Source organism: Anomaloglossus baeobatrachus, chromosome 11, assembly GCF_048569485.1.
Source record: "Anomaloglossus baeobatrachus isolate aAnoBae1 chromosome 11, aAnoBae1.hap1, whole genome shotgun sequence".
Classification (NCBI taxonomy): domain Eukaryota; kingdom Metazoa; phylum Chordata; class Amphibia; order Anura; family Aromobatidae; genus Anomaloglossus; species Anomaloglossus baeobatrachus.
In genome coordinates, this window is record NC_134363.1 from 171,448,891 (window position 1) to 171,463,543 (window position 14,653).

The 14,653-nt window shown below is 49.2% G+C and overlaps 1 protein-coding gene across 4 annotated transcripts in view; it reads right to left on the reverse strand.

Annotated features, from left to right (window-relative positions):
- The window catches only part of SIDT2 (SID1 transmembrane family member 2), a 118,466-nt gene that overhangs the window by 3,282 nt on the left and 100,531 nt on the right, over positions 1-14,653 (reverse strand). For 3 of the 4 annotated variants that reach the window (XM_075328336.1, XM_075328335.1, XM_075328337.1), the window contains 7 exons: positions 11,295-11,412; positions 11,069-11,205; positions 9,618-9,726; positions 9,461-9,537; positions 8,595-8,641; positions 7,262-7,367; positions 799-909 (listed from right to left, as the gene is read on the reverse strand). In XM_075328336.1, coding sequence (XP_075184451.1) covers positions 799-909; positions 7,262-7,367; positions 8,595-8,641; positions 9,461-9,537; positions 9,618-9,726; positions 11,069-11,205; positions 11,295-11,412 — 705 coding nt within the window. The remainder of the gene's footprint in view (positions 1-798; positions 910-7,261; positions 7,368-8,594; positions 8,642-9,460; positions 9,538-9,617; positions 9,727-11,068; positions 11,206-11,294; positions 11,413-14,653) is intronic. The other variant, XM_075328338.1, reaches the window with a different exon arrangement.

The following is a 14,653-nucleotide window of genomic DNA, read 5'->3' on the forward strand; positions in this document are numbered from 1 at the left end:
TATTTACATGTTTTAAGGGCAATGAGATGAAACCACATCTGCTCCTAGTCCACTTACAATAAAGTACTGCTATATGGTGCATAAATTCTACCACCGCGAAATACCACCATAATACTAAAGTATCCATTCCACAAGAAACACCACATGACAAATGCTATAAAGTGTCAGATACCATGGATGGCCATCCAGGAGGAAGGTGTGAAATAATATTTATTCACTTATATAGCGCCATTAATTTCATAGCGCTTACATACATCAGCCCATTGGGGTTCACTAACTAAATTCCCCATCCATATGTCTTCAAAGTGTAGGAGGAAACTCACACAGACAAGAGAAGAACATACAAACTCCTTTTCGGATGTCATCCTTGGTGGGATTTGGACCCAAGACCCCAGCACTCCAAGACTGCAGTGCTAACCACTGAGCCACCGTGCCGCCCTGAAGAGCCATATATGCTGAGGACTGCATGGAGGAACCCCCCTCGAGATGGAGGCCTCACGGCAAATGCCATAAATCGACTTCTGCCTCTTCTGAATATAAGACTTCGGCATTGAGGGCATTTTACAATAGAAAGTGGCTCAAGTCATTGACATGGCACAGTACAAGAGAAGGCTATAAACCGCATTGTGCCGGGAGATGCGGGGAGATATCCATATGTAGAGATTTAGGTGGAAGCATTACTGTACAGAGGCTTAGCGCATGTAAACGCATTTAATCTCGTCCTGTAAGGCTTCTTATACAGCACACAGATTAATCTGTCTGCTAAGCTGCTCCTACATCATCTTCGTCACTCCTTACCTGCCAGGTACTGAGTCCTTGGAAGAAGAAGAACAGAGCGAATCCCCAGACCACAGACGTGCAGGCGATACATAGTAACGGGAGGGGAAGGATCTTTTCTCCACTGCGGAGCTACAATTTGTACAGATGGAAAACACAACGTCACTGTAGATGATACAAAGTAAAGCCAGAAAGAAGGGAATTTTGTTTACTTACCGTAAATTCCTTTTCTTCTAGCTCCAATTGGGAGACCCAGACAATTGGGTGTATAGCTATTGCCTCTGGAGGCCACACAAAGTATTACACTTAAAAGTGTAAGGCCCCTCCCCTTCTGGCTATACACCCCCAGTGGGATCACTGGCTCACCAGTTTTAGTGCCAAAGCAAGAAGGAGGAAAGCCAATAACTGGTTTAAAGACCAATTCAATCCGAGGAAACATCGGAGAACTGAACCATACCACATGAACAACATGTGTACCCGAAAAAACAGAAAAACCCCGAGAAAACAGGGCGGGTGCTGGGTCTCCCAATTGGAGCTAGAAGAAAAGGAATTTACGGTAAGTAAACAAAATTCCCTTCTTCTTTGTCGCTCCATTGGGAGACCCAGACAATTGGGATGTCCAAAAGCAATCCCTGGGTGGGTAAAAGAATACCTCATGATAGGGCCGTCAAACGGCCCTCTCCTACAGGTGGCCAACCGCCGCCTGAATGACTTATCTACCTAGGCTGGCGTCTGCCGAAGCGTAGGTATGCATCTGATAATGCTTGGTAAAAGTAAGTAGACTCGACCAGGTGGGTGCCTGACACACCTGCTGAGCCGTAGCCTGGTGCCGTAATGCCCAGGATGCACCCACGGCTCTGGTAGAATGGGCCTTCGGCCTTGAGAGAACCAGAAGCCCAGTAGAACTGTAGGTTTCAAGAATTGGTTCCTCGAGCCCCCGAGCAAGGGTGGATCTGGAAGCTTGCGACTGTTTACGCCGACCAGCGACAAGGACAAAGAGTGCATCCGGGTGGCGCAGGAGCGCCATGCGGGAAGTAGAACCTGAGTGCTCTCACCAGAACCAACAGATGCAAATCTTTCTGAAATTGATGGACTGGACGAGGACACAAAGAAGGTGAGGTGATATCCTGATTGATATGAAAATGGGATACCACCTTAGGGAGAAATTCCGGAACCGGACGCAGAACTACCCTGTCCTGGTGAAGGACCAGGAAGGGAGTTTGTATGAGAGCGTTGCTAGCTCGGAAACTCTCCTAAGAGACGAGACCGTTACTAGAAGGCCACTTCCCGTGAAAAACGGGAAGGGAGACATCCTTCAAAGGCTCGAAAGGCGGCATCTGGAGAGCAATTAGAACCTTGTTCAGATCTCAGGGCTCTAACGGCCGCTTGTACGGAGTGCTGAGAAGACAAACTCCCCGTAGGAACGTGCGTACCTGAGGAAGTCGTCGTTTCTGAAAAAATACAGATAGCGCTGAGACTTGTCCCTAAAGGGAACTGAGCGACAACCCATTTTCCTACCTAGATTGCAGGAAGGAAGGAAACATAGACGATGCAACCGGCCAGGGAGAAACACCCTGCGCCGAGCACCGAGATAAGAACATCTTCCACGTCCTGTGGTCAATCTTGGCGGACGTTGGTATGCTAGCCTGTCTCATGGTGGCAACCACGTCCTGAGGTAATCCTGACGACACTAGGTTCCAGGACTCAATGCCACACCATCCGGTTGAGGGCCGTAGAATTCAAATGGAAGAATGGCCCTTGAGACAGCCAGTCTGATTGGTCTGGTAGTGCCCCCGGTTAGCCTACCGTGAGGCACCACAGAACCGAGTACCACAACATCCTCGGCCAATTTGTAGCGACGAGGATGGCGCGGCCGCAGTCGGTGTTGATCTAGCGCAGTACTCTGGGCAACAATGCCAGAGGTGGCACCTAAGGTAGCTGGAACTGCGACCAATGCTGAACTAAGGCGTTTGCCGCCAGAGCTCGATGATTGTGAAACCGTGCCATGAAGCTGGCACATTGTTGTTGTGCCGTGACGCCATTAGATCGACGTCCGGCCTCTGTCAGCGGCGCCAGATCTCCTGAAACCCGTCCGGGTGAGGAGACCATACTCTGTCGGCCACACCTCAGCGACTTAGGAAGTCAGCTTCCTAGTTTCCACACTTGGGATGTGAATTGTGGATATGGTGGATGCCGTGTCTTCCACCCACATCAGAACCTGCCGGACTTCCTGGAAGGCTTGCCGGTTGCGCGTTCTTCCTTGGTGGTTGATGTATGCCACCGCTGTGGAGCTGTCCGACTGAAGTCGGATATGCTTGCTTTCCAGCCGCTGTTGGAAGGATTGTAGGGCAAGATACACTGCTCTGTGTTCAAGAACATTGATCTGAAGAGTGGACTCTTGCTGAGTCCACGTACCCTGAGCGCTGTAGTGGAGAAAAACTGCTCCCCACCCTGATAGACTCGCGTCTGTCGTAACTATCGCCCAGGACGGGGATAGGAAGGACCTTCTTTTTGACCAAGAGGTGAGAAGAAGCCACCACCGTAGAGATTCCTTGGCCGCCTGAGAAAGAACGACGACTCTGTTGAGGGACGTCGACTCCTCGTCCCATTGGCGGAGAATGTCCCATTGTAGTGGACGCAGTAAAACTGCGCGAAAGGAACTGCCTCCATTGCTACCATCTTACGTAGGAAGTGCATGAGGCGTCTCAATGTGTGCGACTGGTTCTTAAAGAAGAGCTTGCAGCCCGTAGTGAATGCTGTTTGTCTAGCGGCAGCTTCACTATCGCTGAGAGAGTAAGAAACTCTATGCCTAGATATGTTATCGATAGGGTCGGGGTCGGATCTGACTTTAAAAAGTTGATGATCCACCCAAAACTCTAGAGAGTCTCCAGCGCAACGTTCGGGCAGTGTTGGCATGTTTCCTAAGAGAGTGCCTTGACAAGTAGATCGTCTAAATACGGGACCACAGAGTGACCCTGAGAGTGCAGGACTGTGACTACTGCTGCCCTGACCTTGGCGAAGACCAGTTGGACTGTCGCTAGCCGGAAGGTAGAGCTACGAACAGAGGGTGTTCGTCTCCTATAACGAAGCGTAGAAACGCTAGTGCTCTGGATCAATCGGCACGTGTGGATAAGCATCCTTGATGCCTAATGATGCTAGGAAATATCCTTGGGACCTTGAGGCGATGACATGGCGGAGGATTCCATCCGGAACCGCCTGGTGTCCACGAGCTTGCTGAGCATTTTTAGATCCAGAACGGGACGGAACGGCCCGTTGTTATAGGTACCGCAAAGAATTTGGGGTAAAAACCGTGACCTTGTTCCTGAAGAGGAACGGGGGTCATCACTCTTTCTGCCTATAGAGTGCACCCTGTTTGCAGAAGAGCAGCGGCCCGGCCGGGAGGTGGAGAAATTCTGAAGAATCGAGTTGGAGGACGAGAAGTGAGCTCTATCCTGTACCCGTGAGACAGAATGTCTCACACTCAATGGTCATTGACCTATGGCAGCTAAATATCGCCAAGGCGGGAGAGCCTGCTACCGACCGAGGCCGCAAGTCATGAGGAAGCCGCCTTGGAAGCGGGTTTTCAGACTGTCGCTTTTTTGGGCGAGACTGAGCCCGCTAAGAATCTTAGCTCCTCTGATCCTTTTGAGTCCACATTGGACGAGGAAAAATGGGACCTGCCCGAGCCTCGAAAAGGCCGAAAACCCCGACTGCCTCTTGCTCTGTTGGGGTTTGTTGTGTCCGGGCTGAGGAAAGGATGAATCCTTACCCCTGGACTGTTTGATGGTTACATCCAACGCTCACCAAACAGTCGGTCAGCAGAAAAAAGGCAACTGGTTAGGCAACCTTTTTTGGAAGCAGAATCTGCCTTCCATTCACTTAACGAGCAGACCAGGCTCTGCTTAAAAACACGGAGTAGCGGAGGCTACCGCCGCACGGTTCGCAGAGTCCAGGACAGCCTGAATCGCGTAAGAAACAAATGCAGACATTTGAGAGGTTAAGGATGCCACCTGCGGCACAGATGTACGTGTAACCGTGTCAATCTGTGTAAGACAAGCTGAAATAGCTTGGAGTGCCCCAAGGGAGAGAATGCCGGAGCCAACGGTGCGCCGACAGCCTCATAGATGGCTTTCGACCAGAGATCCATCTGTCTGTCAGTGGCATCTTTGAGTTTGCAGTTCCATCTCCCACTGCAACTATGGATCTAGCTACAAGCCTGGAGATTGGAGGATGCCGCTCGGGACATTGGGTCCAGTCCTTGACCAAGTCAGGGGACAGGGATAACGTGTATCCTAAGCCGTTTGGAGAAGCGCATATCTGGATAAGCGTGGTGTTCCTGGACTGCCTCTCTGAAGGCAGAGTGGTCCAGAAAAATACGTGAAGCTGACTCCTCCACTGGAGGAGCTGTGAGAAATAACCCACATTCTATAGATGGACGCTATAAGATTATTTACTATGGCGTCACAATCAGGTGTATCCAGATTGAGAGCGGTCTCAGGATCAGAATCCTGAGCCGCTACTTCCGCCTCATTACACAGCGAGTCCTTCTGTTAGGACCCTGATGAAACCGAGGGCCGCTCATAGTGAGCCCGCTTAGGCTGTCTGGGACTGACGTCTGTGCAGAGCCGTGACTCTGGGATGCGTGTGACATTCCCGGAGCTGTTAGTTATTCACACTGAGGGGGGCCATGGATCAATGATTCAACAGTGCCCATATTGTGAGAGACATGTCCGGACTGCTAGGCTTCTAGTATCATAGCCATAGTCTCAGAAAAACTGTCAGTAAATACTGCAGACACCGTCCTCATCCCCTGGCCATTAGTGCATACAATGGGAGTCTATGTACCTGCCGGCCGTATAGCCGTACATGCTGTACCAGCTGTATAGAAAAACATGTGGTTCTGCCCCTTTGTTTTACACAGAGAATATGCTGATAACTCCTCCGCATAATCCAGGAGGGTATATACAACGTGCGACCAAACAGTGCAATGTATATAGTACAAGCATATCTATAAGTGCACTTCTGCACTAGTGGGGTTAGCACCACAGGTGCTGCTTAACGCCTGTTACAGCGATTGTGTGACTATCAGAATGCCAGGGTCTTCCACACTTGTCTCTGTATCGTACAGAAACTGACACTAATGGCTGCCGGTGTCCTTGTAGAGAAGGAAGCCGTGGGCGTGCCTGAGAAAGTGCGGGAATCCGGACTCACAGTGCACACAGTGAGAGGGGTGGAGTATGCAAAACATACTCCAGCTCTCAGCTCTGCTCTATGCAGCGTCACGCCCCTACCCTGACTGTCAGGGCTGTGGGCGGTAACGAAGGGAGCTAGGCCCAGAAGCCGGGGACTCGAGTTAACAGCGCGGCCGCCGTAAAAGCGCGGGCCGCGCTGAAGTCCCCGGCGCACCACAAGTGCCAGCCGCGCCGCAGTTCCAGCGGCCGGCGCGACCGATTCATAGAAGTGGCCAGCGTCCCGCCCCTCTCCTGACTGGCAGGTCTGGGGGCGGGAACGAACGGAAGCAGGCCGCAAAAGCCGGGGACTCTAGTTATCAGCGCGGCCGCCGTAAAAGCGCGGGCCGCGCTGAAGTCCCCGGCGCACCACAAGTGCCAGCCGCGCCGCTGCCAGCGGCCGGCGCGACCGATTCCTGGAAGTGGCCAGCGTCCCGCCCCTCTCCTGACTGGCAGGTCTGGGGGCGGGAACGAACGGAAGCAGGCCGCAAAAGCCGGGGACTCTAGTTATCAGCGCGGCCGCCGTAAAAGCGCAGGCCGCGCTGAAGTCCCCGGCGCACTACAAGTGCCAGCCGCGCCGCAGTCCCAGCGGCCGGCGCGACCAATTCCCATAAGTGAGCCTGCTTCAGCAAAGCTGAATGAGGCCATGGCACAGGCGCCGCAGCGCTGATGTCCCCCGGCGCACTACAACACCCAGCATGCTGCGGTGTGAGCGCCAAATGTACGGGGACACAGAGTACCTTGAGGAAGCAGGGCCATGTCCCTGATGTACTCCGCTCCATCCAGCATCTTCTCCAGGGGCTGTAGATGGAGCACGGTCTCAGTGCCTGGAGACCGGTAAATCCCACTTCACCCAGAGCCCTGTAAAAAGGGATGGGGAAGGAATCAGCATGTGGGCTCCTGCCGCCGTACCCGCAATGGGTACCTCAACCTTACAAACACCTCCGACATACAGTGGGGTGAGAAGGGAGCATGCTGGGGACACTATATGTGTCCTCTTTTCTTCCATCCGACATAGTCAGCAGCTGCTGCTGACTAAAAAGTGGAGCTATGCGTGGATGTGTTGCCTCCTTCGCACAAAGCACAAAACTGGTGAGCCAGTGATCCCACTGGGGGTGTATAGCCAGAAGGGGAGGGGCCTTACACTTTTAAGTGTAATACTTTGTGTGGCCTCCAGAGGCAATAGCTATACACCCAATTGTCTGGGTCTCCCAATGGAGCGACAAAGAAAAGGCGCCAAGTCCCTCACTCCTCACCTTCATGATGATGTAGAAAGCAAAGTAAAGCAGCAAATTGCAGATTCCGATGGCAAGAAGGTAAGAGGCAAAATCATTAGGTCGCACGATTAGGCCATAGGCTGCCCTAAAGGGAGAAGGAAGGCATGTGTGACTGGCTTATACAAGCAATTAAAAGCACCAATCTCCTCAATATAACACCAAAGGAAAGTGCTATGAGTGTAGAGAGTCAAAAACATGTCCACACTACCATCATCAATCTCCTCCTTTGCTCGTTTTGTCATTATATATATATATATATACATATATACACATATATACATACACATCTGACGGGGCTTCAGTGTGTAGTTGGCAAACTGTCTGCAGCAGGAGCCTCCCCCCACTGCCCTTGAGACGCTTACTAGAGGCGCAGAGTTCATTAAGTAGCGTTCACATCCGAATGGAAAACAGCTCAGTGTACTTGTCAAGATTGGTGTATCGCGAGCTTGGGCTACGCTCGTCTTGGTGAATGTGCCCCTCAGTCTTTTTGGCTAAAGTTGGGGGGCCTCAACTGGTCACCAGGCAAAAAAACACAAGGAGATTAACCCTTATATCCTATTGGGTTTCTACTAGCCTGTTTCAAGATCGCTGCAGACTAAAATGGTAAGGGTGTGTTCACACGTTACAGCTGCAATGCAATTTTTCTGCCATGGCCATCAGAAGAAAAAAAAAAAATGTAATAGAATAAAAAAAATAAAATCACACCATATACCATGATTATTGGCTGACAGCAGCTAGATTTCTTGCATAACTTAATCATTCATGTCTAGGATTAGCGTTCCTTCAAAAAGGTTTCCTCCCCCCATAAGAATTAATAAAACCTGTAATAGATGGACTTTACAAATTTTGTGCCATCCCTATAAGACCGCTCTTTAGTCCATTCACCCTTCATGTGAAGACAAGGAATCTACAAGACGTAATGTAACCAGTCCGATCAGTGACATAGCATCAGCCTGAATGGAGCATCAGAGGGCACAAGTCACCGGGCACAGATATTTAACAGGAAGATGGCAGAAAGCGACAGAATTTTTAAAGGGAAGTAAATTCAAACTGGTTTCATTATTTAATTTGGTTTTTGCTCCAAAAAAGTAGAGAAAGTTGTGTTATAATTCTCTTTTTTCACAATCCATTTCTGGTTGTCACCAAAAAAAATAAATAAATTAAAAAAAAAATGGCAATAATATGTAGAGTGTATAGCGGGTCTATATGTTCAGACTTTTAGTGAGTTTATAATGTAGCCCTGAATTCCATGTTTTGCACAATCAAAGATTCACATTGTAGGTTGGGTTGCAGAAAAACAGTAGATACTCACAATGACCAGTTTATGATGTTCCCCATGACGAGCAGCACCATGCGGTCCTGGAAAATTGGAGGAGGGTTAGTGTCTCAACTGATAAAAAAATCCCAAAAACTTGGAGGGGAAGAAAATCGGAAGGCAAGATGGAGAAAGTGAGAAGTGTGAGGATACAAACGAGCATTACAAAAGTGAAGGCTCCAATACACAGGAGATTAATATCAGAGGGACCAGCCGACCATCTGATGTGTATGGGGGGGGGGGGGGGGCCTCCAGATTCTTCCCCAGAAGAGAAGGTCGTCGAAAATGAGAATATGGTAGTTTACATTTAAAGCACCAGATCCTTTTGTTTTAAAGGAAAGATAAGCCGCTGCCAGATCTGTCTGGCAGCGGATTTCTCTCCTCTACCCATAGAACTTACATGAACACTCAGCAAACTCAATTTTGGTTGACAACTATCTTGTGCACCTTAGAGGGGTTTTCAGATGCCGCTCACTTCGTTGTAAGGTGGGAGGCACTGAGGACATCGGGTCTACACATACCCGCTGGGACATGTGCACAAGTGGAAGGGTGTATGATACCCACTGATGATGTGCTTGTCCGGGCAGGTATGTGCAAATGTGACATCATCCGTGCCGGTCACCTGATTAGGAATAGGCTGGCGTCGGATAACCTCCAAGTCAATATTGTAGAAAGGAGCAGCTAAGAGACAGCTGCTGAAGACATGCATGTGTAAGATGGCGGCCCGGCCACTTACCGTCATATCCCAGTCTATATAATACATATATACACATGTAGAGACAAAATAAGGGATATTGTGAGACACACACGTATACGTAAACCCTAGAAACGTACAGAAAAAGCACAGGACACCACATACTCACCACATACATCGGGGGGCTGCACTGCCTCACACAGTCTGTGTACAGAACCTGCAGGATCCGGCGCACAATCCCGGAGTCTGGAGGTAAAGAGGAATACGGAGATCAGGGATGTGATCAGGAAACGATGGGCGGCTTCCACTCATCCGCATGATGTTACCTAATCTCCAGCGCCCCATATAATAAAGCTGAGTGCTCAGGACCAGAGTAAACACGATATGAATCACAGAGAAAACAATCCAAAAAATAGTATTTCCTTTCCCGAACACCTGAGAGAAAAAATAAGTAGTTATTAGCACGTGTAGTAAGACACAATTGGGACAGCATTTCAAAAGGGGGTTTACGATGAAGGTTATTGCTGAGGCACAGTGGCGCATTGGCACTGTGCAAGCATTTCAGGGGTTGTTTAATTTAGCACTGTTTCTTAGCCATCTTTGGAAGTGCCATAAAGGGTGAATAGAAAGCTGAACATGTGCCAACATCTCGCCATTCCCGGCTACGGTGCAAGATGAATACCTGTTCTCGAGATACAGAGAAGTCCCACCTGTGGAATCCACATCCATCACAAATATACGCCATATACTTATGTGAAAAAACGTCCAAGTTGAGAATGCAACTATAAAGGAAACCTGTCAGGTAGTTTTAGGCCCTCAAATCAGCACCTTTGGAATCAGGCATCAATGGACACCTGTCCAAGTGCTGTTCTTCTCCTGGAATCTCCCCAGTTATCGGAGATTTTTGGCCTATGCCGTGGATGTCTGGGAACCATGTCAGGGGGTTTTAGGTGTCCAAGCCACCACCAACCGGTTATCCAGGATGGTTAGATAAGGATTGTAGAAATCTACACTATACTCCATTTCTATATTCTCACTGATATAGTAGAATTTCTTATAAGAAAGTCATGGAGGTGGAGTTGCTCATCTGAAGGCAAGGATGACTGATCCTTTTTCTGGCTTGACTGAGGTCCCACCGGATGATTAAAAGGAACCTGTCAGGTGCAATGTGCACCCAGAACCGCGAGCAGTTCTGGGTGCATATTGATAATTCCTGCCTAACCGTCCCTGTATCTAGTAGCATAGATAGAGATCTATAGAAAACGTATTTCTAAACATCCCATATGATATGCTAATGAGGCCAGGGACTAGTTAGTTCCCTTGGCTAGTTGGCCTCCTTAGCATGTTAGTACGCCAGTGAGTGTGTCGCACTCATCTCTGTGCTGCCATTGAGCCCAACTCCTGGATTTCGGCTCAGTGCGCATGATCCCGGACTTTCGGTCATGTGTACTATGAAGCTGGGTGTACCCGGCCCGGCAAGGGTTTTTTCCATGTCACACTGCATCAGCCAAATTATAGTAAAATGTCCCGATACTGTCCTAGATAACAAGTTCGGGGTTCCGAATTCATCTGACACATTCCACTTATGACACACTATTAGGGCAATGAATATTTCGCTACTCTTTTTGGATGCAAACAGTATGACATGATTGGGAACTACCTTGTCTGCTGTGTGAATGGCCACTATAGCTACAGCCCCCTGGAGTCTATAAATATGAGGCTGTGACTGCACAAGGGGCAGTGCCGTCATGAGCCTATAACTATACGATTCACTTACCACACCAAGGACGGAGAAAAAGATTACAATGGCCAAGCAGGCGTAGGCACTGTACGCACTGGCATTAATATCCGGGTGTCTCTTCTGATACAACTTCAGCATACACAGTCCGGCAATCATATACATGAAGGAAGTATCTAGAAGAAAGGCAAAACAAAGTGGGATGTGAATAGTGCGTTGCGTTCAAAGAGCTGACAAAAGTGGTAAGAGTTGGATGAATACTAACCAAACTGGAAGTTGGTGTAATTCGGACACACGTGGTAACATGCGCTGAGCAGACCTTCCATCATCAGCGCAGTGCCCATGGCATAAAACAAGCCAAAGTGTTTGGGGATCCCACATTCCTGAACCCAAGGAAGAAGATTAATATAAGTAGATAATAATGGACAATGCCTTCTTCAAATTACACCTAAACCCTACCATACGCTAGAGAGTAATGGAGACCAAATCTTATTTTGGCAGGAATAGACATTATCTAATGTAAATGGGTTCCCCCCCCCAGTGATGCAAAATGTCAGAGAGAAGGATCATGCAGTTGGATTTTGTATTCTTTTATTCTGGGGTAGATAAGGTATTGGAGAGAAATATGGGAGTATATTATTCCTCTCAGCCAAATTGGGGAAGAGGAAAAGGGAGTAATAGCAGAAGGCCAAAAGGGCATCGGGCCGATGGGTATCTAACGCATAAGGCAAAACTAACAGTCCATACACCTGTTTTGGCGATCGACCGCAACATCCAAAAGAGCATTCAGTGAAGCTGCACACTCGTACGGTTTAAGTGGGGAAAGGGGCTAGGCTCCCATCAGACACATTGGAGGGAGGCGTTTGGGGGAGAAAGAAGGAGGTAGCTCATCTGGAGAAAAGATAAGTGATGAAATTCTACTAATCGCTGCTGCTCTCCTTACACATTATCTGTGAAGATGAATGGGGGGGGGGGGGGGGGTGGAATCCACAGGACCCCCTATGCACATTGGTCACTGCAAGTAAAAACTACAGGTATGAATTACTTTAATCCACTTAAAAGGAATTGTCCACTACTTGAACCACTCTTTCTTAAATGGTGTAGTCATCCATGTTTAAAAATACCCACTGACGCCTTCTACACAACAGGTGCCACTATAAGGCTAGGTGCGCACGCTGCAGATTTGTTCCAGAAATTTTCTGCAAGAAATATGCACCTTCTAGCAGAAAAAAAAAAGCAACAAAAAAACATGCATTTTTTTGTGCCATGCGTTGTTTTTTCCCATGATATCAATGGGTGGAAGGGCTAAAAAAGAAAAAAGAAAAAAAAAAGCAGGAAAAAACCTCAAGGAGAAAAAAAAAATTAAAAAATAAGCAACGTGTGCTTCTCTGACTGCTGGCATGAAGAGAGACCTGCAGATTTCAGCCACAATGTGCACCAAACAAAACAAAAAAAAAACCAACACAGTGTGCACACAGCCTAGATCTCCCAGCACTTGATGGCTATGGTGCATCAGCATACCAGTGCCCGCAATTGAGCTGCTTTGCTTTGACAAAAATTGGATTTCTATTGGAGGTGTGAGGGCTGTAGACCATCAGTGACCACTGATTGCCTGCAGAACTCACACGTTATGGGGGTGTTTTTAACATTTCATCTGCGGGACTACAGCATTCAAGAAGGGGGTGTCCAATGGACAACCCCTTTAAGAGCTATAGCAAAAAAGAGAATTTTGTTTACTTACCGTAAATTCTTTTTCTTATAGTTCCGACATGGGAGACCCAGACCATGGGTGTATAGCTTCTGCCTCCGGAGGACACACAAAGTACTACACTAAAAAGTGTAGCTCCTCCCTCCGAGCATATACACCCCCTGGATAACCAAATCTAGCCAGTTTAGTGCAAAAGCTGAAGGAGGACATCCACCCACAAGTAGAGACAGAGCAAAACCCGGAACAACCGGAACCTCTGTCTACAACAACAGCCGGTGAAAACACGCGGAACAAGAAACCTGCCAACAGGCAACAGGGAGGGTGCTGGGTCTCCCATGTCGGAACTATAAGAAAAAGAATTTACGGTAAGTAACAAAATTCTCTTTTTCTTCATCGTTCCTTATGGGAGACCCAAACCATGGGACGTTCTAAAGCAGTCCATGGGTGGGAATAAACAGAAAAACTGAGAAGTAGGCGAAACCTAACTTCACAAATGGGCGACAGCCGCCTGAAGGATGAGTCTGCCCAAGCTCGCATCTGCCGAAGCAAGAGCATGCACTTGGTAGTGCTACGAAAAGGTATACAGACTAGTCCAAGTGGCAGTCTGACAGACCTGCTGAGCCGTAGCCTGTGCCTGAAAACCTAAGAGGCACCGACAGCTCTGGTCAAGTGTGCCTTGATCCCCGGCGGGAGAGGCACTTGAGTACACTGGTAGGAATTGGAAAAAGGCCGACCTAAACCAACGAGCCAGGGTCGGCTTAAATGCCGAAAGGCCCTTACGCTGACCAGCGGTCAGCACAAAAGAAAGGTGCACCGCCTAAGAACAGCGGTGCGAGACACATAGATCCGGAGCGCTCGCACCAGATCCAGAGTATGCAACGCCCTTTCAAAGCGATGAACAGGAGCCGGACAAAAGGAAGGCAGGGAAACAGAGACTCCCTTGAGGGAAGTCATGGCCACTAGAAAGACCACTTTCTGCGAAAGACTAAACAAAGAAACCTCCCTAAGAGACTCAAAGGGGGGTTTCCGGAAGCTGTGAGGACCGAATTAAGGTCCCAGGGCTCCAAGGGCCGCCGGTAAGGCGGAATGATGTGAGATGCGCCCTGCATGAAGGAGCGCACCTGGGCCAGCCGGGCGATACGCCGCTGGCACAACACTGACAGAGCCGAGACCTGTCCCTTAAGGGAATTGAGGGATAGTCCTAGCTGCAGACCGGACTGTAGAAGGGACAGGAGGGTCGGCAAGGCCAAAAGGCCAAAGGATACTTCCGAGCTCGGGTCATACTGGAGATGACTTCAGGAGGGATACCAGAAGTCGTCAAGATCCATGACTCAAACGCCACGCCGTCAAACTGAGAGCCGTAGGTTCTGGCGGAAGGACGGACCTCGTGAGAGGAGGTCTGGACAGTCCGGTAGATGCTATGGCACCTCTACGGACAGACGGAGCAGGTCAGGGTACCAAGCTTGCCTGGGTCAGTCTGGAGTAATGAGAATGACCCGACGGCCCTCCTTTCTGATCTTGCGCAGGACTCTGGGCAAGAACTAGAGGGTGAAACACGTAAGACAGACGAAGCTGGGACCAAACTCGAACCAGTGCGTCTGCCGCAAAAACCTGAGGATCGTGGAGCCACGGTTTGACGGCAGAAACAATCTGCCTCCCAGTTTTCCACGTCTGGGATGTGGGCTGCGGATATGGTGGACTAGGAGTCCTCCGTCCACTGAAGAATGCGATGAACCTCCAACATTGCCAGGCGGCTGAGTGCCCCGCCCTGGAGGTTGATGTAGGCAAACGCTGTAGCGTTGTCTGACTGGACTCGAATGTGCCTGGCCGCCAACAGATGGTGAAAGGCTTAGAGAGCTAGAAACACAGCTCTGATTTCCAGCACATTGATCCAGAGGGCTGATTCGGACAGAGTC